Source organism: Phyllobates terribilis, unplaced genomic scaffold, assembly GCF_046119375.1.
Source record: "Phyllobates terribilis strain yellow unplaced genomic scaffold, ASM4611937v1 Scaffold_1__5_contigs__length_1240528914, whole genome shotgun sequence".
Classification (NCBI taxonomy): domain Eukaryota; kingdom Metazoa; phylum Chordata; class Amphibia; order Anura; family Dendrobatidae; genus Phyllobates; species Phyllobates terribilis.
Genome location: NW_027362761.1, coordinates 93,944,300 through 93,971,241, shown reverse-complemented (window position 1 = coordinate 93,971,241; position 26,942 = coordinate 93,944,300). Strand labels below are relative to the sequence as shown.

At 42.5% G+C, this 26,942-nt stretch overlaps 1 protein-coding gene across 1 annotated transcript in view; it reads left to right on the top strand.

Moving 5' to 3' along the window:
- The window catches only part of SVEP1 (sushi, von Willebrand factor type A, EGF and pentraxin domain containing 1), a 469,484-nt gene that overhangs the window by 141,466 nt on the left and 301,076 nt on the right, over nucleotides 1-26,942 (top strand). Inside the window, exons 4-5 of the mRNA XM_073664736.1 lie at nucleotides 20,606-20,764; nucleotides 25,404-25,583. Coding sequence (XP_073520837.1) covers nucleotides 20,606-20,764; nucleotides 25,404-25,583 — 339 coding nt within the window. The remainder of the gene's footprint in view (nucleotides 1-20,605; nucleotides 20,765-25,403; nucleotides 25,584-26,942) is intronic.

Here is a 26,942-nt window from a genome sequence, read left to right as displayed (position 1 = left end):
ACTAATGTGATCAGCTTTTATGAGGAGGCAAGTTCCGGACAGGACCAAGGAAATACAGTGGATGTTGTGTATATGGACTTTTCAAAAGCTTTTGATACGGTTCCACACAAAAGGTTGATACACAAAATGAGAACAATGGGGATAGGGGAAAATATATGTATGTGGGTTAAGAGTTGGCTCAGTGATAGGAAACAAAGGGTGGTTATTAATGGAAAACACTCAGACTGGGTCTCAGTTAACAGTGGGGTACCACAGGGTCAGTATTGGCCCCGCTTCTTTTTAACATATTTATTAATGACCTTGTAGGGGGCATACAGAGTAGTATTTCAATATTTGCAGATGACCCTAAACTCTGCAGGGTAATCAATACAGAGGAGGACAATTTTATATTACAGGAGGATCTATGTAAACTAGAAGCTTGGGCTGATAAATGGCAAATGAGCTTTAATGGGGATAAATGTAAGGTAATGCACTTGGGCAGAGGAAATAAAATGTATAATTATATGCTTAATTGTAAAGCACTGGGCAAAACTGTAACTGAAAAAGACCTGGGTGTATTGGTGGACGACAAGCTCACGTTTAGTGGCCAGTGTCAGGCAGCTGCTGCAAAGGCAAATAAAATAATTGGATGCATTAAAAGAGGCATAGATGCTCATGAGAAGAACATAATTTTACCTCTATACAAGTCACTAGTGCGACCACACTTAGAATACTGTGTACAGTTCTTGTCTCCGGTGTAAAAGATAGCTGAACTAGAGCGGGTGCAGAGAAGAGCGACCAAGGTTATTAGAGGACTGGGGGGTCTGCAATACCAAGACAGGTTATTACACTTGGGATTATTTAGTTTGGAAAAATGAAGGCTTAGGGGTAATCTTATTACTATGTACAAATATATGAGGGGACAGTACAGAGACCTTTCTACTGATCTTTTTACTCTGAGGCCTGAGACTGGGACAAGGGGACATCTTCTACGTCTGGAGGAAAGAAGATTTAATCATAATCACAGATGCGGATTCTTTACTGTAAGAGCAGTGAAACTATGGAACTCTCTGCCGCATGATGTTGTAATGAGTGATTCACTGCTAAAATTTAAGAAGGGCATGGATGCCTTTCTTGAAAAGTATAATATTACAGGTTATATGTACTAGATTCCTTGATAGGGCATTGATCCAGGGAAGTAGTCTGATTGCCATATGGAGTCAGGAAGGAATTTTTTTCCCCCATTGTGGAGCTTAGTGTTGCCACATGAGTTTTTTTTGCCTTCCTCTGGATCAACATGTTAGGCTATGGGTTGAACTAGATGGACTTAGTCTTCCTTCAACCTTAAAAACTATGTTACTATGTTAATATGTTACTATGATCCTCCACCAAATTTCACAGTGGGTGCAAGACAATGTGGCTTGTATGCCTCTCCAGGTCTCTGTCTAACCATCAGATGACCAGGTGTTGGGCAAAGCTGAAAATTAGACTCATCAGAGAAGATTACCTTACACCAGTTCTCTATGGTCCAATCGTTATAGTCTTTGGCAAACTTCAGCCTGGCTCTCCTTTGCTTCTCATTGATGAAAGGCTTTTTTCTAACTTTACATGACTTGAGGCCTGCCTCTACTAGCCTGTTACGAACTGTTCTTGCAATGCACTTCACCCCATCTGCCATTTGCCATTCCTTTTGTAGGTCACTTGATGTCATCCTGCGGTTGCTGAGTGACATTCGAATAAGATGACGGTCATCCCGGTCAGTGGAGAGTTGCCTTCGCCCTCTGCCAGTCTGTAGCTTTGTTGTCCCCAATGTCTGCTGCTTGACCTTGTTGTAATGGACTGCCGTCTTCGAAATTTTAAGGATGGAGGCAACATGACGCTCACTGTATCCCTCTGCTAGTAAAGCCAGAATTGAGCCCTTCTTTTCCACACTCAAGATTTTTCTTTTCAACTCCTTTAACATGGTTAAAAGTTATTTTTTCATTCAAATTACTTTTGGGCTATTCCTAGCATTTGTTTTGCCATCCGGCTTGTCCTATTGCAAGAGGATTGTGAAGACCACAACAGTGTTTTTTATACTTTCTCTCATTACATAAGATTTGGTTCAGGTGATCACCTAATCAGAAGCACATTAAGTAGAATGAGGTGTACTTTGGTTGGAATTCAACTGACACTGGAATGGAATGGCTGTCAGACATTTAGAGATGGGGATTTTTAGAAAACTGTGCAATGGTCTCTTAATTTTTGCCAGAGTTGTATATAACGTGGAGTAAAGTCTTTATTAAAGGAAGTACCCAGTTTCGATAACCTTTTTGAGGAAGTCATTAGAGCCGCCTAGAACATTATTATCTTTCTGTCCAAGAGACTTGTTTTTCTATGTGCTACTTTTTAAGTCTCCATTGCCAGGGGTCATTCTCTGGTAAGCTGTGTGTGGGAACACTTCCTGGCAGACACAGTTTAAGGGGCACAGTGTAATAAGTGTCGAACCATGTTTGATTGCACTGAGGACACTCACGCACCAGGGTACAATCTATAAAAATGCTCTAAGACAGGCCCTGTATATGGTGCCAATCACATCAGTGTGTGCATCATGGAGCTGTGAATCACTGTCTTATCTGACAAGAGGTCTAAGGGTTAAACATTGCTCTTTAATGAGAGTGCCAAGCTGGATTAAGGAGACTTATAGGCCATGCAATGATCCTCTGGAAATTTAGATATTCAAATATCCTCTTCAGAGAGTAAGAAGACTTGAAGTATAGTGCCAATCTTGGATGTAGCAATCCTAAAAGTCAATATGAATTCTATAACAAGCCTTGCTAAATTAACCCCTTAACCACCTTGAGTTTTTCCGTTTTGTGCTTTCGTTTTTCGCTCCTCTTCTTCCCAGAGCCATAACTTTTTTAATTTTTTCGTAAATATCGCTGTGTGATGGCTTGTTTTCTGTGGGATGAGTTGTACTTTTGAACAACACCATTGGCTTGGTTTTACCATATCATGTATTGTAAAGCAGGATAAAAATTCAAAGTGCGGTGAAATTGCCACAAAAGTGCAATTGTACAATTGTTGTTTGTTTGTTTTTTACCTTGTTCACTAAATGCTAAAACTAACCTGCCATTATTATTCTCCAGGTCATTAAAAGTTCGTAGACACCAAACATGTGTAGGTTCTTTTTTATTTAAGTGGTGAAAAAAATTAATTCTTTTTTAATATTGATAGATCAGGCGATTATGATTGTGGGGATACCAAATATGTGTATATTAGATTTTTTTTTATTGTTTTATTTTGAATGTGGGGGATTTGAACTTTTATATTTTTTTAATTTTTTTATATTTTTAAAAACATTTTTTTTTAACTTTTCATGTGCTTCAATAGTTTCCATAAGAGACTAGAAGCTGCGATCATCCGATCGCTTGTGCTACACGCAGCAGGGTTTCTGCACTCCTGTGTGTAGCTAAAGTGCTCACTTGCTGTGAGCGCCGACCCCGGGCTGTGGTCATAGCATCCCAGTAATGACAACCGCAGTGGTCTCCTGCAGACCCCGGGTTGTCATGCCAACCGACACGAGCGCTGATGGGCGGGACTAGGGACCTTCTTCCGCAGAGGCCATGTTAAATTACGCTGTCAGAGATTGACAGCGGCATTTAACATGTTAACAGCTGCAGGTGGATCGCGATTCCACCCGCAGCTGTTAGGGTCACATGAGCGATTTTAACATGGACTTTTACATAGAGGAATTCTCTGTCATTTACACATAGTTTTCCAAAGAAATATTCTTCACTACATACACACGTGGTCAAAATTGTTGATACCCCTCGTTTAATGGAAGAAAAACCCACAATGGTAACAAAAATAACTTGAATCTGACAAAAGTAATAATAAATTAAAAATCTATGACAATGAACAAATGAAAGTCAGACATTGCTTTTCAACCCTGCTTCCACAGAATTTTTAAAAAAAATTAAACTCATGAAATAGGCCTGGACAGAAATGATGGTACTCTTAACTTAATATTTTGTTGAGCAATCTTTTGAGGCAATCACTGAAATCAAACGATTCCTGTAACTGTCAATGAGGCTTCTGCACTTCTCGACAGGTATTTTGGCCCACTCCTCATGAGCAAACTGCTCCAGTTATCTCGTGTTTGAAGGTTGCCTTTTCCAGACAGCACGTTTCAGCTCTTTCCAAAGATGCTCAATAGGATTTAGATCAGGGCTCATAGAAGGCCACTTCAGAATAGTCCAATGTTTTCCTCTTAGCCATTCATGGGTGTTTTTAGCTGTGTGTTTTGGGTCATTAACCTGTTGCAAGACCCATGACCTGCGACTGAGACCAAGCTTTCTGATATTGGGCTGCACATTTCTCTCTAGAATCCCTTGATAGTATTGAGATTTCATTGTACCCTGCACAGATTCAAGACACCCTGTGCCAGATGCAGCAAAGCAGCCCCAGAACATAACAGAGCCTCCTCCATGTTTCACATTAGGGACAGTGTTCTTTTCTTGATATGCTTCATTTTTCCGTCTGTGAACATAGAGCTGATGTGCCTTGCCAAAAACTTCCATTTTTGTCAAATCTGTCCATAGGACATTCTTCCAGAAGCTTTGTGGCTTGTCAACATGTAGTTTGGCAAATTCCAGTCTGGCTTTTTTATTATTTTTTTTTCAACAATGGTGTTCTCCTTGGTCGACTCCCACGAAGTTCACTTTGGATCTCTTTAGAAGTTATCCTGGGCTCTTTTGTTACCATTCGTTTTATCCGTCTCTTTGATTTGTCATCAATTTTCCTCCTGCGGCCACATCCAGGGAGGTTGGCTACAGTCCCATGGATCTTAAATTTCTGAATAATATGTGCAACTGTAGTCACAGGAACATGAAGCTGCTTGGAGATGGTCTTATAACCTTTACCTTTAACCCCTTTATGACCTTGTCAGTAATAGTACGTAGCTGTGCCCTGGGACTTATGGACTAGCTACATACTATTACGTGCTCTGCGATTGCGCCCACACACAAGCGGTGCTGGGAGATCGCCGCCGGGTCTCAGCTGATTGTTGCAGCTGACACCCAGTGCTATGTGCAAAGGAGTGGTCACGCACCGCTCCCTGCACATTAACCCCCGCAATGCTGCAATCGAAGTCGATCGCAGCATTGCGGTGGCAAGGGGAGGTGATCGCTATGTTCAGCTCTCTTGCCGGCATCCAGCGATGTCTGCTGCAGCTTCCGGATGTTGCCATGATGACCCAATGTTGTCATGATGACCCGATGTTGTCATGACAACATCCGGGTCACCACGAGGCAAGACGTTACTTTGGTCATACGCATTGCATGACCAAAGTAATGTCTCCCTGTGTCCAGCGCTGACAGGCTGCATGACAAAGGGAGCTGCTGTTCTCTATGCCATGCAGCCGATCAGGCTGCAAAAAGTGAAAGTCCCATAGTGGGACAATGTGTAAGAGTAAAAAAAACTAGAAAAGTGAAAAAAATATATATATATTGTAAAAATATAAAAAAAATGAAAAAAAGAATCCCCCAAAAATAAAAATATATTGAACTCATAATATTTATTATGAAAAAAATAATAAACGAATAAAAGTACACATATTTTGTATCGCTGCGTCCGGAACGACCTGATCTATAAAGCTGTCCACCTAGTTGACCCCTTTAGTGAATACGGTAAAAAATAAAAATAAAAAACTAAGTTAAAAACAATGCTTTATCATCATACTGCCAAACATAAAATGGAACAACACGCGATCAAAAAGACAAATGTAAATAAAATGGTATTGCTGCAAACGTCATCTTGTCCCGCAAAAAACAAGCCACCATACAGCTCCATCAGCCGAAAAATAAAAAAGTTATAGCTCTCAGAATAAAGCGATACAAAAAAATTATTTTTTCTAGAAAATAGTTTTTATTGTGTAAAAGTGCCAAAACATAGAAAAAATATAAATGTGGTACTGCTGTAAACATACTGACCTGAAGAATAACGCTGCATTATCAATTTTACCACAGGCAGAACGTCATAAAAACTCCCCCCAAAAAAACTATTCCTGAATTGCTGGTTTTTGTTTATTCTGCCTCATAAAAATCGGAATAGAAAGCAATCAAAAAATGTCACATGCCCGAAAATGACACCAATAAAAACATCAACTTGTCCCGCAAAAAACAAGCTGTCACAAGACTCTGTCGGCCTAAATATGGAAAAATTATAGCTCTCAAAATATGGCGATGAAAAACATTTTTGTGGGAGAAATGTGAAAATTTTATTTTCACGGCTCCATGTTATAAACTTCTGTGAAGCATCTGGGGGTTCAAGGTGCTCACCACACATCTAGATAAGTTCCCTGACGGGTCTAGTTTCCAAAATGCTATCATTTATGGGGGGTTTCTACTGGTTAGGCACATCAGGGGCTCTCTAAACGCATGGCGTCTGCTAATTATTCAAGCAAATTTTACATTCAAAAAGTCAAATGGCACTACTTCCCTTCCGAACCCTGCCGTGCGCCCAAGCAGTGTTTTTTCCCCACGTATGGGGTATCTACATGCTCAGGGGAAATTTTTTGCACAACAAATTTTGGGGTCCATTTTTTCCTGTTACCCCTGCAAAAATAAAAAAATTGGGGTCTAAAGTAACATTTTTGTGAAAAAAGTTAAATGTTAATTTTTTTCTTCCCCATTCCAAAAATTCCTGTGAAGAACGTGAAGGGTTAATAAACTTCTTGAGTGTGTTTTTGGGTACCTTGAAGGGTGCAGCTTTCAGAATGGTGTCACTTTTGGGAATTTTCTGTCATAAAGGCCCCTCAAAGTCACTTCAAATGTGATGTGGTCCCTAAAAAAATGGTTTTGTAAATTTTGTTGGAAAAATGAGAAATCACTGATCAACTTTTAACCCTTATAGCACACTAATAGAAAAAAATTTTGGTTCCAAAATTGTGCTGATGGAAAGTAGATATGTGGTAAATGTTATTTATTAACTATTTTGTGTAACATATCTCTCTGATTTATCGGAATACAAATTCAAATTTTGAAAATTGTGAAATTTTTAAAATTTTCACAAAATTTCCAATTTTTTCACAAATAAACGCAATTGATATTGAAGAAATTTTACCACAATCATGAAGTACAATATGTCACGAAAAAACAGTGTCAGAATCAGGGGGATCCGTTGAAGTGTTTCAGAGTAATTACTTCATAAAGTGACAGTGGTCAGAATTGTAAAAATTGGCCTGGTCATTAACGTGCAAACCACCCTGCAGGGTAAAGGGGTCATGCTTGTCTATAATTTTCTTTCTAATCTCCTGAGACAACTCTTTCCTTTGCTTCCTCTGGTCCATGTTGAGTGTGGTACACACCATGTCACCAAACAGCACAGTGAGTATCTGTAGCCCATATATACAGGCCACTGACTGATTACAAGACTGTAAACACCTGTGATGCTAATTAGTGGACACAACTTGATTTAACATGTCCCTTTTGTCACATTATTTTCAGGGGTACCATCATTTCTGTCCAGGCCTATTTCATGAGTTTAATTTTTTTTAAATAATTCTGTGGAAGCAGGGTTGAAAAGCAATGTCTGACTTTCATTTGTTTATTTTCATAGATTTTTTAATTATTATTACTTTTGCCAGATTCAAGTTATTTCTGTGACCATTGTGGGTTTTTCTTTCATTAAACGAGGGGTACCAACAATTTTGACCATGTGTGTATATAAATATGTATATATATATATACATATATATACAGGGTGGTCCAAAAGTAGGTGGCCAGAAAATAATAACATTTATTTTGATTTATATATAAAATTATATTTACTAACACAAGCAAAACATTGACAATTACATTTTATTCTGAACAATAATACAAAAGCCCTTAAATTTTATCAACGCAGGTGCTCAAACTGTTTTCCAGTACAATTTGCACAGCTTTGAAGTCGCCTCTTACGCTTCGACCAATTTTTTTGCACTAGTCTCTTTGGGTATTAATTTCTTGAAATGCATCTCTTATGTAATTTTTCAAATCACTGACACTTTTTGGTTTTCGACTATAAACTTTATTCCTTGAGTACTCCCCAAAAGAAAAAATCCATTGGGGTCAAGTCTGGTGAACGTGCCGGCCAATGAAGTGGGCCTCTTCGGCCAATCCATTTATTAGGAAATGTTTCATCAAGAAACTCGCGGACTACTCTTGAATAATGTGGAGATTCCACCTTTCATTTTCCAAAGAGTCTGTAAGGAATGAAAAGTGGAATCTGATTGGTTGCTAAGGGCAACTGAGCCAGTTTCACTTTACACCATGTTTGATAAATCTCCCCCTTCATAACCTTATTACACTTTCTGTCCACCTACTTTTGGGCCACCCTGTATATATATATATGTATATATATATATATATATATATATACAGTATATATATATTTATATATATATATATATATATATATATATATATATATATATATATATATATATACTGTATATATAGATATACAGTGAAGGAAATAATCATTTGATCCCTTGCTGTTTTTGTAAGTTTGCCCACTGACAAAGACATGAACAGTAGTGATGAGCGAGCACTAAATTGCTCGGGTACTCGTTGCTCGGGTCGAGCAAATTGGATTGCTAGAGTGCTCGACCCAAGCAACGAGCCGAATGTAAGTCTATGGGAAACTCAAGCATTTTTCAGGCGGCTCCCCCCGGCGGTCTGCAGAGGACCTAAAAATTGCCCAAATCAATGGGAACAGTGCTCAAATGACATGGGAACAGCATGGGGAAGACCCCTGGAAGCATTTCTGACTCTCAGATCACTGCTGTCAACAACATTGTCAGAGGTATTACGCCACTTTTACGGACTCACAATAAAACATACAAAAACGAAACCAAAATGGATTTTCCTGGGAAATATGTTAAGGAACATCCTTTCCAGGGTAATGACTTGTATAAAAGGCAAATAAATAACCAAAAACAAAAATACTCCTCCACACCTTGGGCTATGTTAACATGTAGCGTTTGATGCGTTTTTCCACTTTTGCTTTGCTTTCAACCAAGACAAATGCATTCACCAGGAAATATGATTTTAACATTTTACAACCTTATCTGGCCAAGTGGTGTGTGACACATCATCAGACTCATGCATACAGTGCTGAAAAGACATGGGAACAGCATGAAGAAGACCCCCGGAAGCACCTGTGACTCCCAGGTCACTGCCTAAAAGTGTGCCCATCATAAGTGATCCTTGGCGCATGCAAAGATGTCTCTCGCCATGCACCTGTCATTGCAGACTTGCAACAATCACCGTCTACGTCCTTGTCCCAGTGCAGCGTTTAGTTGTCCCTACCCCATTCCTTGGAATGCAAGTGCAAGTATGCAGCCAGCCACCCACCCACCCACAGGCTGCAATACTATACTGCCAAATTTTTGACAGCTGCTTGCACTTGAATTGTTGCCTTTTAGGCTCGTGGAGGCGGAAGCTTTTCATAACCTCATGCCGGCGGCGGCCGGGTGTCCATACTCGGTCCCCAGCCGCCACCTTTTCTCCCAGTGTCGTCTCCACCTTCCACAAGCACTGGTCCCACAACACTACCCGTGCCATCCCCAGTGCACTTACTGGCAAGGACCGCCTAACCACAAACACGTGGACAGGTGAATGTGGCCAGGGACAGTACGGAGCCAGTCCACAGCTTTTTTTGCTGAGTTGTATTTCACCACAGCCATATTCTTTAGCTTTGTGAAAGGACTTGGGAAACCATATCTACCCAGCTGTCATTTCTCCCAGGAAGTCATCTAAAGCTGTTTTCACTTGAAATGTGGCCTTTTAGGCTCGTGGAGGTGGAAGCATTTCATAACCTCATGCCAGCGGCCGGGTGTCCATACTCGGTCCCCAGCCGCCACCTTTTCTCCCAGTGTCGTCTCCACCTTCCACAAGCACTGGTCCCACAACACTACCCGTGCCATCCCCAGTGCACTTACTGGGAAGGACCGCCTAACCACAAACACGTGGACAGATGAATGTGGGCAGGGACGGTACGGAGCCAGTCCATAGCTTTTTTTGCTGAGTTGTATTTCACCACAGCCATATTCTTTATCTTGGTGAAAGGACTTGGGAATCCATATCTACCCAGCTGTCATTTCTCCCAGGAAGTCCTCTAAAGCTGCTTTCACTTGAAATGTGGCCTTTTAGGCTCATGGAGGTGGAAGCTTTTCACAACCTCATGCCTCGTGTCCATACTCGGTCGCCAGTCGCCACTATTTTTCCCGGTGTTGTCTCTGCCTTCTACAAGCGCGGGTCCCTGAACGTTACTGCTGGTACTTTTCTGTGGCAATCTGCCTGCCTCCTACCAGCCTGGAATATTTCCAGTAAACTATGGTACAACGCCATGGTATTAGCACTGCGCCCAGTACCAGTAGCGAAGCCTTCCACAATTTCCTTCTCAGGAATTTTATTTGGCAGACTGAGTGGCTGCCCAAATACATTAGTTTCTCACAAAGGAGCTGAAGATAGAGTGGCAGTAGGTGCAAGTTTCTCCAGCCTGCTGGATATCAGAGGGTGAACGGCAGCACATTGGATCAGTGGTTAGCACTGAAGCCTTGCAGCGCTGGGATCCTGGGTTCAAATCCCAGCAAGGACAACATCTGCAAGGATTTTTTCTGTTCTCCCCGTGTTTGCGTGGGTTTCCACCTCAGTAAAAAAGCAGTCATAGAGTGTTCGGGAACCTTCCCACACACTTTTCTTATCCAGAACTGCTTCTCGGCAGGGTTGGACAGTCCAACCAGAGAATTCTTTGGTGTGCCCTGGCTTCTACATCAGGAGAGTTCATGATAGCGCTAATTTTGCAGCTGCTATGGGGCTCTTGAGCGGGGGAGAAAGGTGAGCCCTCAGAATCAAATCCTCTGCTGGGCTCAATGTTTTTCAATCTGAAACAGCTTCTCAGTAGGAGTTGTATTTCACTACAGCCATATTCTTTAGCTCGGTGAAAGGAGTGGCATAGAGGGAAACCGTATCTACTCCGGCTGTCATTTCTCCATCACCAGGTTCCGCCCATTGTCACACACGACCATGCCTGGCTGTATGTCCAGCGGTGAGAGCCACAGATCAAGCTGCTGTGTTACAGCTTTCAACAACTCTGCAGCGCTGGGAGGTTTGTCACCTACGCATTAAGCATGTTATCTTCAGCACAGCCTATTGCCGCTTGGCCAAGGCAGTGCTGCAGTGCTTTCAGCTTGTGACTGATGTGGTTGTAGCGCCCTGAGGGTTCGGTCTCTACAGAGGTATTGCATCTCAACCAGATGTGCGATATCTCACTTCCAGGTAAGGATGGAATGTGGATCAGGACTCTGACACCTGCATGTATTACACCACATTTCCAGGGGGCAGGGCGACCGATATGCTCCAAGTAGAGCACGACAGTCCCTGTCCCTGGCTGGAGTGGGGGGAGGGAACACCGAGGAAGGGGGACCCTGTAGTGCATAGGAGGGAGAGGGCAGTTCCTGGGTGCACTTAGAAGGAGGTATAAAAGGTGGGCACCATCTTAGTTCAGTTGAGTTCAGTTAGAGGAGAAGACAGGGAGCAGAGGCTCAGACCGAGCTCTGCTCAGCAGGCAGGCCTGAGAGAGCGGCTGGGGCCTGGAGGAAGGAGAAGGAAGTAAGAGGAGCGGAGGAGGCTCCAGGAACAAGGAACGAAGGGACCCCAGGGGTGTGGACCGGCGAGTCACCACCGCACGGCCGAATCTACCTGCGTTGGGGGGTCAGGCCAAAGGGGGAGACCGGTCCCCGAAGCTAGTGGAGGCGGGGAACAACCCTCAGCTAGAAACCGGAGGCTGTGACATTTTATGTGACGCTGCCCCTCGCTACACCCGCTTGGAAGGCACCACATAGGGTCAGGGAAACGGCACCAATGTTCACCCGAGAAGGCCCGAGGCAGCCGGACAGAAGCAGAAGCGAGGTCACTGGTGGGGTATGACAGGCCAGAGAAAGGACACACAAAGGGGGTCCTGTGAAACGCTCCAAAGTTATCTGGGAGTAGGCCGAGCCCCTCACCTGGTGAGCACAGTGCGACGTTATGACCAGCTGGAGTAACGTGGATAAAGGACTGTGAGTAAAAATCCAGGCTTGCATTACAGGACTCTGTGTCGTTACTGCTGCTCCCGCGCACCATCACCCCAACATCCGCACTTGCTGCCCTGAGGCTATACTCCTCCCATGGGGAGTTATACTACCCTCTGCTGCACCCACAACACCAGCCTCAGCGGTCTGCCCTGCAGCGGCGGTTCACTCTGACCGCAATCCACGGGTGGCGTAGTTGGACATTCAGCATATAGACTGCCATTTGGTTTGACCGCCCTGGGCACGGACCGGGTCACCGCCACGGAGACTACAACCCCCAGCATCCACAACAGGTCCGGTTCCGGGTATCCCCACACACACACGGCCCAGGGGGCGCGTCGTGGTCATTTCGGAGATGGAGGAGGAGGTGCAGGAGCTGTACAATGTGATTACATTGAGGTTACATTGGCCACTCTGTTTTTGTACTAAAAAAAGATCCTACTCTTTTGTTTTTTTCACGTTATTTTTTAAGGCAAATGCATACACCAGGAAATGTAATTTTAACATTTTACAACCTTATCTGGCAATGTGGTGTGTGACACATCATCAGACACATCCTGTTTCATTGATGATGGAGGAACTCTGAAAGACACATAAAGCAGGGCCACAGTAGCGAGTACGACATGTTCTCATTAGAAAAGAGAGAGTCTGCTATACAGTAATAGGGTATGCAGTGAGTCCAACGGCTGACGAAATTTAGGAAAAACCCCACTAAGAAATTAAAGACACATAGAGCAGGGCCACAGTAATGACAAATTTCCATTAGAAAGGAGAAAGTCTGCTATACAGTTATAGGGTATGCAGCGAGTCCAACGGCTGACCAAATTTAGGAAAAACCCCACTAAGAAATTAAAGACACATAGAGCAGGGCCACAGTAACGACAAATTCCCATTAGAAAGGAGAAAGTCTGCTATACAGTTATAGGGCATGTAGTGAGTCCAACGGCTGACCAAATTTAGGAAAAACCCCACTAAGAATTTAAAGACACATAGAGCAGGGCCACAGTAACAAGTATGACATGTTCCCATTAGAAAGGACAGGGTCTGCTATACAGTTATAGGGTATGCAATGAGTCCAACGGCTGAACAATTTTAGGAAAACCCCACTAAGAAATTAAAGACACATAGAGCAGGGCCACAGTAATGACAAATTCCCATTAGAAAGGAAAGAGTCTGCTATACAGTTATAGGGTATGCAGTGAGTTTAACGGCTGACCAAATTTAGGAAAAATAAATAAAATGGTGCAGTACGAGAAGGCCCTTGTTGCGGAATTATTAAAAAAATTCCCATCTGAAATGTTGACGGCAGAGGTCACAGTTCATTGGACAACCAAGGAGTACAGGCTAGAGATACACAAATACAATTGAGAATTATAACCGATAGGCGCATCTGCCTGTCAACTGAAAATGCTGACAGGCTGACTGTTATAAAAATGAACAAGGGCTGGATTGGGCCAGACTTCTCAACACCACTGATAGCAGCATAACATAAACTCAAATACAGTGTCTTTTTTTTGGGAGGTCTAACTCTATTCCCATGCACCTCTGTCTTCACACCCAGACATAGGTATACGCTTCCTGATTTTGTCTATTTGCTCTTGTCCTCCTTTTTCTCGGCATCATCATCCTCCACCACCATATCACCACCATATGTACCATATCAACATATCTACGTCCCTTGCAAGGGACATTGGAGTTCCTCCAAATTTTTGACAGCCGTTGCTTCACTGCATAGATAAACAGTATGGGAGACCCACTTCCTAATAATGGGAACATTGTTTTCAGGAGGCCCTCCGACCTCTACGTCTCTTGCAAGGGGCATTGGAGTTCCTCCAAATTTTTGGCAGCCATTGCTTCACTGCATAGGCAAACAGTATGGGAGACCCACTACCTAATAATGGTAACATTGTTTTCAGGAGGCTCTCTGACCTCCACGTCTCTTCCAAGGGGCATTGGAGTGCCTCCAAACTTTTGACAGCCATTTCAGTCACAGCATAGGCAAACAATATGGGAGACACTCTCCTTTCTAATGGAAATATGTTGTTACTGAGGCCCACCTCTATGTGTCTTTAAATTGCTAGTGGGGTTTTTCCTAAATTTTTTTAGCCGTTGGACTCACTGCATACCCTATAACTGAACAGCAGACCCTCTCCTTTTTAATGGGAACATGTTGTACTTTTTACTATGGCCCAGCTGTATGTGTCTTTAAATTGTTAGTGGGGTTTTTCCTACATTTTGGCAGCCATTAGACTCACGGCATACCCTATAACTGTATAGCAGACCCTCTCCTTTCTAATGGGAACATGTCATAATTCTCCTGTTCTGTAGTTTCGAGTATACTCCCATTTAATGTGTATGCAGCAATAGGATTACTCCATCCTAGGTGCATTACTCTACATTCATCTACACTGTGAGCAGAATTATTAGGCAAATGAGTATTTTGATCACATGATACTTTTTATACATGTTGTCCTACTCCAAGCTGCATAGGCTTGAGAGCCAACTACCAATTAAGTAAATCTGGTGATGTGCATCTCTGTAATGAGGAGGGGTGTTGACTAATGACATCAACACCCTATATAAGGTGTGCTTAATTATTAGGCAACTTCCTTTCCTTTGGCAAAATGGGTCAGAAGAGAAATTTGACGGGCTCTGAAAGTCCAAAATTGTGAGATGCCTTGCAGAGGGATGCTGCAGTCTTGAAATGTCCAAACTTTTGAAGCGTGATCACCGAACAATCAAGCGTTTCATGGCAAATAGCCAACAGGGTCGCAAGAAGCGTGTTGGCCAAAAAAGGCGCAAAATAATTGCCCATGAATTGAGGAAAAGCAAGCGTGAAGCTGCCAAGATGCCATTCGCCACCAGTTTTGCCATATTTTAGAGCTGCAACGTTACTGGAGTATCAAAAAGCACAAGGTGTGCGATACTCAGGGACATCGCCAAGGTAAGGAAGGCTGAAAAATGACCACCTTTGAACATGAAACATAAGGTAAAATGTCAAGAATAGGCCAAGAAATATCTTAAGACTGATTTTTCAAAGGTTTTATGGACTGATGAAATGAGAGTGACTCTTGATGGGCCAAATGGATGGGCCAGAGGCTGGATCATTAAAGGGCAGAGAGCTCCACTCCAACTCAGATGCCAGCAAGGTGGAGGTGGGGTACTGGTATGGGCTGGTATCATCAAAGATGAACTTGTGGGACCTTTTCGGGTTGAGGATGGAAGGAAGCTCAACTCCCAGTCTTACTGCCAGTTTCTGGAAGACAACTTCTTCAAGCAGTGGTACAGGAAGAAGTCGGTATCGTTCAAGAAAAACATGATTTTCATGCAGGACAATGCTCCATCACATGCATCCAACTACTCCACAGCGTGGCTGGCCAGTAAAGGTCTTAAATAAGAAAAAATAATGACATGGCCCCCTTGTTCACCTGATCTGAACCCAATAGAGAACCTGTGGTCCATCATAAAATGTGAGATCTACAGGGAGGGAAAACAGTACACCTCTCGGAACAGTGTCTGGAAGGCTGTGGTGGCTGCTGCACGCAATATTGATCGAAAACAGATCAAGCAACTGACAGAATCTATGGATGGAAGGCTGTTGAGTGTCATCATAAAGAAAGGTGGCTATATTGATCACTAATTTTTTTGGTTTTTGTTTTTGCATGTCAGAAATGTTTATTTCTAAATTTTGTGCACTGATATTGGTTTACTTGGTGAAAACAAACAAGTGAGATTGGATTATATTTGGTTTTTATTAAGTTGCCTAATAATTCTGCACAGTAATAGTTACCTGCACAAACAGATATCCTCCTAAGATAGCCAAATTTAAAAAAAACCCACTCCAACTTCCAAAAATATTAAGCTTGGATATTTATGAGTCTTTTGGGTTGATTGAGAACATAGTTGTTGATCAATAATAAAAATAATCCTCTAAAATACAACTTGCCTAATAATTCTGCACACAGTGTACATTAAACCTCATCTGCCAAGTGTATGCCCATTCAGTCTTCTTATCCAGATTGTTCTGCAATATTGTAATGTTAAGATCAGATTTTAATATCCTTAAAAGTTTGGTGTCATCAGCAAAGACTGACAATTTACTCTCAATCCCATCCACAAGGTCATTTATAAAGAGGTTAAAAATAATTGGTCCTAGCACAGATCCCTGCGGTACCCCATTGCGGACTATATCCCATTTAGAGAACGTACTATTTATGATGACTCATTGTTTCCTGTTATTTAGCCAATTCCTTACCCATCTGCATATTGTTCCCCCCATGTCCTTGCTTCTGTAGCTTCAGTATAAGGCTGTTATGTGGTACAGTATCAAATGCCTTTGCAAAGTCCAGATAAATCACATTAGATGTATTACCAACATCCAGATTTGCACTTACCTCCTCATAGAAACCCAACATGTTGGTTAGACACGACCTATTTTTTCATGAATCCATGCTTTATCAATTATTATATTATTCTCTATAACTCTGCAGGTCATCTTTTATAATGCCCTCAAAAACTTTGCACACTACTGATGTCAGACTTTCCGGATGGCAGTTACCTGGATCCACCTTCTTACCTTTCTTAAATATCAGTACCTCATCAGCCATCCTCCAATCCTGTGGCACTACCCCTGTTACAAGAGAGTCTAAGAAAACGAGAAAACGAGATTCAACGGTTTGTCAATTACTGAGCTCAAATCCTTCAGTATCCGTGGATGAATACCATCTGGGCCGGGGCATTTGTCAATGTTTAATTTGCTCAAACGCAGGCGTACTTCTTTTTGTGTTAAACTTGTTATATCAGGTGGTGAACTTTGTTTTTTGCCCCGAGCTTTGATATTTGTGACTTGGTTAATATAGACAACAATGGGTTTACATTTATGGCACCTTACTTGTGCCTATGATAGTTAATCTGTACTTGCCACACTTTGCTTGGGGCCTGCTGGTATACTCCTTTGCAGTTCCTCCTTTACAGTATGTGTTGTATTAGTTAGAACTTTTGGCTTAGCAAAATTCATAGTGTTTGTCACAGCTATTTTCAATGTCACCTCTCTTGACAGTAATGCCATACAGTAGCTGGTCTGGTCTTCTCCACTTGGGACAGACTACACATGCTGGAGCTTCCTGCTTGAGGCAGCATACTATGTATAATGTGTGCTACTCATCCCCACTTCTAGCTAGATATAATGCAGACACTCTCTGCTGGGCTGCACAGCTTCTCCTTTTATGTGGCAGGGTATCTGCCTGTGTTTGTGGGACCTCTTCAGATGGTAAACAGAAATCTTTTATACACTGTCCAATGTCTTAGTAGTGTTACTCAGTACATTAACCCTTAAAGACAGTACAAACCTTACTCCTAATGAGCGGTAGCTCAAGTGGTTATCTTTAGACATACTCCCATTTGCTTACTAGTTCTCATGTCGCTCCTCACTAACAGTGCTATCCTTGTGCATTCCTTACTATTATTATTTACTAATTTTGGGAAAAACCATTAAGATTTATAGATCTTTACATTTTAGTTTTAGATTTCCTGTAGGCACTGAAACACTGGGTGAAAACAATACACAAAGCACAGGTAGATGTGCAAATGTAGTAGTTTAAGCTTTTAGTGGTATTTAAAAAATATGTACAGGTCTCTAAGTCCACAGAGTGAAAGTCAAGCATTACCAAGTACAAAAAAGTTGTCATGGCTTGGATAAATGCAGTTAATATCTCATTTGCGTTAAAGGAAAGCTGTCACCAGCTATTAACCTGCATATATGGGCTTAGTCTACAGGTTAATAGCATTATTAACCTGCCCAGCGCCTGCATGTAGACGAATGCTGCGGGGAGAAAATTAACTCTATTTTCACGGGGGTGGCACCGGCGCGGGTTCAGTCACCACTCTGAGTATACAGAATGGCAGTTGTAACCAAGCCCCCGACCCTGAATGACACTGACTCTGCATTGGGGCTCAGTTGTCAGTCAGACCCGGGGGCGCAGTTACAGCCGCCTTTCTGCATACTCAGAGTGGTGACTGAACCTGCGCCGGAGGCGTCCCATTGACTGAAACTGAATGCTTCCAGGGAAAATAAAGTTAATTTTCTCCCCTCAGAGTTCGGCTAAGTGCAAAGTGCATATGCCGGGCAGGTTAGTGACGATATTAACCTACAGGTTAACGCAAAATCTGCTGGTTAACAGCATTTTTGCTGGTAACAGGTTCACTTTGATTGTCAACTTACAACATGCAAATTAATTATTAGTGTGCAGAAAGCCGAATTTACAAGTCTTTGAAACAGAGTTATGTTAATCTGACCATAATATCCAGCTTGACTGGATGGTCTCTTGACCTGATCTAAGAATCTCATATATGCCTATGAGGCAGTTATCAGGTCAGGAGACATTCTAATTGGGCCATTTATTGTGATCAGAGCACAGGCTGTGTTTTACAGACTTATGAATTCGGCGTAAGACTGATACACAGAAGAGATGATAAATTGTTTTTGGTCATCTACCTAAACTCCTTGAAGAGGTTTTAAAATTAATAGAACACTGTGTTCAGTATATTAGAACTGGGCTGGGTGAAAAGGCCTTTATCTCTAAAAAAAATCTGGCATTTCCACCTGATACTGTCATTCTAGCATTTTCTAGATCCACACTGTATGCACAGAGAAGGTCAAAACATGGTTATCGTCTTACCACATAACAGCTGGACTTTATCAACAGGTCAAGGGCAATAATATGCCAGGATGCAGTTGCAAATAGTCCTAGTCCTCAAAGCCAGGATATAAAGCAGAAAAAATGGAAGTGGTTCTCCACCATCCATGCAAAAGCAGGAGACTCGATTATTTGGGCTCCATGATAGACAATACACCACGTACCGGCCTCACAGAGGTCTTTCTCATGTCATGGAGCCCACAATCCTATTTTACTCCCCTTTTTTTTCATGGATGCTGGTGAACATCTTCTTATTCTCAGGTTGTAACAAATGATGCCACTTATTCTCACTCCTTGACGCTTCACTTCTGGTCCTATGTTCAACATAGGGATCTGATTCCAAGGTTGGCACATGACTAGAGCAGCGAGTAAAGATGGCTGACTAAGTAGTCTTTACATCAGAGAAGGGGCCGGCTTGCAATTAGTAACTTTTTATTGGCCGAAAAAAACTTTTAATACTTTGACTTAAAAGTGTTAATCAGTTCCTCTTCTTCTCAGTTTGATTACACAGGAGCTTAATAAGGGAACACAGTCATTTTGACTTGTTTCACTTGGAATGCAAAAATCAATTCTTAATTGTCCTGGAAACACATCTTTGCCTCATTTGTGGTTCTGTGAAATAGGAAAGAAAATTATGGATTACTGGCATTTCTAGAAAAGTGATTAATTTGTTATTTTTATAGTCCCAGCAGCATGTTGTGCAGCTGAGCCTGCCAGGCTAATGGCTCCTGGCTTCCGAAAGATTTAATTCTGAAATGGCATTTCAGGAATCATTATCCCTGCATGTATTATTATTTGTAGGAGGAAGCCCTGAGCGGGTGCTGTGTTATAAGGGCAAAGCCGTAATGCCAGGTGATACTACAGCTTAATTAGTAAATTGGAAAGACCAGCACAAGAGACACATGCTCTAAAAATGATAAAAATTTACATGAAACCATGAAAAATAGTCTGTATCCATGTAGAAGAATACAACAGAGGTCAAAGCAAACTCTAAATAGCTGTTAAATAAGCACAGAAACACTGTAGGGTGTATTTATCAATGTAATATTTGTTCTCTAGTATAAATGTATCAAGAAAAAGCATGCTCAAACATTAACTGATACTTAAATGGATGGTGCACCAAGGTTAAAGGGTTGTTCTCACCCATCATAGCTGGAAATATCACTAGGATATGGTGTAACTATCTGAGCTGTAGCGGTCTGGCTGGTAGTTCCACCACCAATCCTGAAAATTAATGGGGCACAGCTCATTCAAGTTTACATGGCTGATATTAAGTTCCTCATCCATCTCATGGTCAGGACTGTCACTTCACAGGGAAACACATTAAAATAACTCTTTTTGTGCTTCTTAAAACCAGTTGGTGATCGTATTTGAAGAGAAATGCACAAGTAAAGATGTGTACTAAGTTAATGTCTGCTGTCTAACTATTGATTGTTTCCAGGAACCAAAATAACCCTTTTACTAACACTTTTTCAGATTTCACAATGCAAACTACATATGTTGTTAAAAAAGGTCTTTGTTAACTGATGTGGCTGGTGTACTTGCTTACAAAATTCATGTTAAAATGTATGCATAATGCAAGTATTAAAGAAGCAGATATAGAATAACAGAGATCATAAATCCAAGTGAAGTCAATCCTCGACTATACAACATGATCGACAGCTGCAGCTTGTACTAAGCATTGTGAGATTTCAGTAGCAGCAGGGGAGGAGGGACATTGAAAAGCTTTAATGAGGCATATGGATATAGATTAAGTTAAAACTTTTCATGCACATATATAAAATGTTTACACGTTTGAGAATTGAATTATATGTTTTTAAATATGTTTTAACAGCCTGTCCATCTGGCACATACAAAACCGAGGGTAAACCAGGAGGAGTCAGCACTTGTATCTCATGTCCTGATCCAAATCACACTTCACCACCAGGAAGCACATCAGAGGAAGACTGTGTATGTAAAGAGGGATATGAAGTAGATGGTAAAATCTGCAAAGGTGAGGTAGCCATTTTATTTTTTATGGTCTTCATAACCTGAACATACAGATCAAGCAAAGGTTGGCTTGACTCTAAGGCTATGTGCCCACGATGCAGAAATGCTCAGGATTTTTTCTGAGCGTTTCTGCATCTCCCTGGCAGAAAAAACACATGCGGATTGTACATGCGGATTGTACATGCGTTTTCCTGCCAGGGACATGCGGAAATGAAGCGTTCTTCACATGCATTTCCGCATGCGGGTTGACAAGCGCTTTCCAAGCGATTTTAGCATCACTTGGAAAGTCCTTGACAACTTGGTCACACTATATAAATCCATGCAAACAGCATGGATTTATACAGTGTGACCGTAAAGAATGGTAAAAAATAAAAAATAAATCTATACTTACCTTCCGATGGCCCCTGGAGTCTTGCTTCGCTCCGTTCTCCCTTGCCGGCAGCTCGCAGTACACTACACTGAAGGACCTGCCGTCACATGACTATGATGTCAGCGCAGGTCCTTCAGTCCATCGCGAGCTGCCGGCAAGTGAACACGAGCACACCGGGGACCATCAAAAGGTAAGTATAGTATTTATTTTTTATTTTATTCTTTTTTTTACAGGTACTATGGTACCCGGGTCTGGAGGAGAGTCTCCTCTCCTCCACACCCGGGTACCGTCCGCACATTGAAACGTTTGGATTCCGCATCTACATAAGCAGTGATGCAGATATTATGCGTTTCAATGCAAGTCAATGGCGGCGAAAACACCGCCCTTCCGCAAATAATTTGTAGTGCTGCGTTTTTTTCCGCAATGATAATCCGCAGCGGAAATTTCCGCAGCATGTGCACAGCACATGCGGATTATCATTGGGGAACATGGCAGGCCTTCTACCAAGCATTTTTTAAGTGTTTCTGCAGCGCTTTTGCCGCTGCGGAAATGCTTAAAAAACGCATCGTGGGCACACAGCCTAACTCAGCACTGTGATATTGAAGCACAAAAAAAATGTAATTTGACAGTTAACCTGACAGCAAGCACTGGCTTGTGCAGTGTTAAGTTATCCTCCTAATCTACGGTGACAAATTATTAACAATCATGATAACCTTTGCTGAATTTGTACAACACAATATTAGCTCCAAAGAGGAAAAGTAGTAGTCCTTCTATATAATTTCAGCTCTGATTTGATCTAATAATAGCATAAAAGAATAAAGACTGCATCAGGTTGTAGGGTGATTTTACCTATTTTAGAGGAAAGTCAGCAATAAAGCAACATAGCAATCAGCCTATGGTAAAATGTTATAGTTTTCTGTTTGTGCTATTCTACTTCACAGTACTTGTAGATGCAAGGCACTCCAGAGATCTAGCTGGGTGGATTGATTTTTTTTAAATCCTATGTTAACATGCATACATCCTCCATTCATCACGACTAGTGTTTTGTACTCCAGTTTACATGAAGAGCGTGCTGGTGTATGATCCAAAAATTTCATCAAGAGGGAGTGCACCTTTTAATGAATTTGGTGCAACATGGCAAAAAAAGTAGGCCAGTCTATACATTTATGTCGTAATTTTTTTCAAAAACTTGGCGGAGCTGGTCAAGACTGCCGAACAAAATGCCAAAAGTTGCAACATTTCAAAGCAGTGTAACGCCAAAAAAAACTCGCTCAAACAGCCTGGTAAATCAGCCATATAGAGCAGAGGTCCCCAACCGCCGGTCCGCGGACCAGGACCGGGCCGTTGGGGTTTTTCAGCCGGTCCGCGGGGAGAGGGGGCCCCTCCAGCCTCCAGCAGGGCCGCCATCAGGGCATGACTGCCCTGACTCCAGTATGGGGCCCGGCCGGTAGGAGCCCCCTCGGAGCCCCCCTCTTGTGCGTCTCTCTCCTCATGGGGCCCCCGGCCGCATGCTAAGCGCCGGGTCCGGGACATCTTAGCGCTGCGCTGCTGCGGCAGCACCTTCATGATTCCCCTGACTTCCGGTCATGTGACGGCGCCGTCACATGGCCGGAAGTCAGGAGAACCTGGTGTCAGCGATTTGGACGAGCGCCAGGATTCTGCAGGGATCGCATGGGGGTAAGTATAACAAGTTTTATTTTTTTTTAAATACAATTAACTAGGAGTGGGGGGAATGGGAGATGCACATGGGGGGAGGGGAGAGATGAGAGATGCACATGGGGGGGAGGGGAGAGATGAGAGATGCACATGGGGAGAGGGGAGAGATGAGAGATCCACATGGGGGGGAGGGGAGAGATGAGAGATGCACATGGGGGAGGGGAGAGATGAGAGATCCACATGGGGGGGAGGGGAGAGATGAGAGATCCACATGGGGGGAGGGGAGAGATGAGAGATGCACATGGGGGGAGGGGAGAGATGAGAGATGCACATGGGGGGAGGGGAGAGATGAGAGATGCACATGGGGGGAGGGGAGAGATGAGAGATGCACATGGGAGGGAGGGGAGAGATGAGAGATGCACATGGGAGGGAGGGGAGGGGTGAGAGATGCACGGGGGGGTGAGAGATGCACGGGGGGGTGAATGGGAGATGCACGGGGGTGGATGAGAGATGCACGGGGGGTGGATGAGAGATGCACGGGGTGGATGAGAGATGCACGGAGGGGATGAGAGATGCACGGAGGGGGATGAGAGATGCACGGAGGGGGATGAGAGATGCACGGGGGTGAGCTGCACATGGGGGGGTGAGAGATGCACATGGGGGGTTATGTTTACATAACTTTGTTGCCTTATGAAGGGCGGGGGGGGCCCCCAAAAATTTCTTGCACAGGGGCCCACTACAGTCTGTGTCCGCCCCTGGGATGAAGTAAATGCAGCTGAACAGCAGCTGTCAGGACAGCTGCCCTGTCCTGCTGCAGGGCGTGATGGGGCCTCAGTGATGCTGCTCCTGGCACAGCACATTATGTGGGGCTCCTGGCATAGCTCCTGGCGGGGACCTGGTCTACACTATATGATAAGTATGCACTAAACTCCAAATCCCTCCATTACCCCGCCCCCATATGACCAAAGCCCCGCCCACCCCACCCCCTCCTTGCTGGGCCATGGAAAAATGATCTTGCTTCAAGCCGGTCCCTGGTGCAAAAAAGGTTGGGGACCACTGATATAGAGAATAAATAATAAAGGAAAAGTTTCAAATTTGAATTAATAAGAAGAAACTCTGAAGACTTATGGTATCATGTAGGCTATGACCTGTCTTGCATAGGGAATGACACAAACCTCATTCTCAATTCACAATTCAGCTCCACTTTCCCATTCCGTAAAAACGAAGCTATTATAAGGATCTCTAGAGAATTGCATCAATGGGATCTATCAGGGCTTCTTTCAGTATTCTGACAGCAAGAATACAGGAGTCTGCAGCACTGTTTTTGCTGTCAAAAATATCAGAACATCAGATAGACTTGATTAAAGTAAATAGAGCTGTCAGGATTGGCTATTATCTAGTTAAAAATTATCTACTATAACTGCTATAATTCCTTTATAAATGTAATCAATGATACTAGTAATCAGTCCTTCATAATTTTCATTGTTCTGCTCTGATATTGAAGCAGAACAATGGAAATAACCAATGTAGATGTGAACAGAGCCATGCAGAAAGCATGTTATTGGAAATAAACTATGGAGTGTGTTTTATTAGCTACTTTCACACAACAGTATTTTCGGTCCAAGTGCTGTCCGTGGAAAAACTGATAGAACTGGGGCCAATGTTATTCAGTTGATCTGTTCAGATATTTTTTTTTTTTTACATGGACCAAACATTCACGTATAAAATGCACTATTCTTTTCATAATTCAGATGAGAATCACCTATTCAAGTCTCTGTGTGTGCTGAAAAATGGATTCCATGCAGATCAACTGTATTACATCTGACTTTTATGGACACACTATTATGCTTTGCTTATATAGCTCCATCATATTCCACAGTGCTTTACATACATTATCATTGCTGTCCCCATTGGGGCGCAGAATTTAAATTTCCTATCAGTATATCTTTGGAGTGTAGAAGGAAACCAGGGAACCCAGAGGAAACCCACAGAGATTATGCAAACTCCTTGCAGATGTTGTCCTTGGCGGGATTTGAACCCAGGACCTCAGCGTTGCAAGGCTTCAGTGCTAACCACTGAGCCACCATGCTGTCTGTACATTGCAATTGTCATTGTGGGGAATTGTATTTTATCTAGTAAATTTTATTCACTGTTGATGTATAAAAACAAACGTTTAACGGATGAAAAATCATTATTTTTTTCCTGGATGGAAATCAGATGATTTTTCATATGTTCTAATTATATGCCATAATGTGATAAGCTTTGCAGTATGTCGGCATGGAATACACTTCAATGTATTAGACTGTAAACGAGGATTTGTGTCTGGGTAATCCCCGCACTACATTAGACATCGATGCCGTAGGCAATGAAATACCCTAGGGACGCCCACCATTTGCCTACATTAATCTATCACTGTATTGTCTAGTTTCCTTACAGCCTTATGTTAATCTCTCCAGATGACAACATTAATTACATAAACACATAGAAACTACACAAAGCTACAAATTGAAAGCATTTTTCCTCCAGTATATAAAGCTCGTGGTAGATTTCATCTGAGTTAATGGGAATGCAAATCCTTCTCCCATAACAGTTGTTTTTGTCTTCTAAACATCATTAGTTGTGCGCTGCCCTGAGTTGCTGCCCCCAGAGAATGGCTATTTCATCCAGAGCATCTGCAACAATCACTTTGATGCCGCCTGTGGAATCCGATGCAATGCAGGCTATGAATTAGTTGGAAGCAGCATTCGCCTCTGTCAACCAAATGGACTGTGGTCTGGCTCTGAAGCCACCTGCAGAGGTAAGATAGCATTGAAAATACTTTCATGTTTTCCTAAGAAGACACGGTAGTCACAAAACCCCAATGTCAGACATTCAGTCATTACAAATCGGCTTAAAGCAACAAAACATGATTGACCTAGAATCGGAGCCATCCTTAGCATTAAAAGCTCCTCCACTATCTTAGAGAAGGAGTCTGGCAAAGTTTGTAGACTAACACAAAAAAGCACATGGATATAGTCATTTATCATTTTTTCACATAAATTAAAATGTAATAACCTAAAGGGGTGGTCCAACTTAATTTTCAACCTAGCTCCATATCTATTTAATGCCATAGTCTAAACTATTTTCTAATATACTTGAATTAAAAATTCCCTCTCCTTCACTAACTACACTATCTAGCTGCCTTTCTTTTTTTTAAATTTGCAACATCTTTTTTGACGACACTTCGTTTCGACAGTCCCAGTGCATGCCGCAGCCCCTGTCCCCACCCTGAAACAAGGCATCATCAGTGACACTCATTTCAGGGGCTGAGCTAGTCACTGTTAGAACTCTCCTGTTAGGTTTTTTCTATTTTGCTGGTCACATGACCTTTTTGCCTATCTAATCCTGCTCCACCCGTCTGGCCATGCTGGACTTCATTGTAATTTCTACTCTTAAGCTAGCAGGTGCTTTGTAACCTTTCTCAGTCAGTTTAGCTAGGTCTTTTGACCTTTATGTTCTCTGTTGTGTGTTTGTCTTTTTACTGCTACAATTTCTGCTAGGAGGTGTCCATCTTTCTCCCAGTCCCTAGTTCTTGTAGGGATCCCTTCCTCACATCTATAGGTCTTCGTTCAGACTAGCTGAGGACTTTAGCGGGTCTGATCGCAGGATCAGGTTCCCCGTTACATCGTAGGGATCTAGCTTAGTTCTATTGTAGGGACATATCTCCTGTCTTTCCTTAGTGCTTGTAGCCTATCATAACAGTAAGTCCAGCCCAAAAATATCTCTAAGGAAAGACCTCCAGTTTCCATCATGGTGTCGGTTCAGGATTTGGCTCAACGCCTGCAGGGACTCTCTCTGGAGGTGGCCGAGCTCCAGCAACACATGAGTAGCTGTTCTGGAGCGCATTTTGTGGAGCCAAAGGTACGATTGCCTGATTTATTTTTTGGAGAACAACGGGATTTTTTTCCTTTAAAAATGCTTGTTTATTGTATTTTCATTTGAGACCCAGATCCTCTGGTGATGAATCACAGCGCATAGGGTTCATAATGTCACTTTTGCACAAAGAACCTCAGGGATGGGCCTTTTCTCTCCAACCGAGTGATCCGTGCTTAAGATCAGTGGATAGTTTTTTTTCTGCTTTGGGGTTGTTGTATGATGATCCTGATTGTGTCTCATC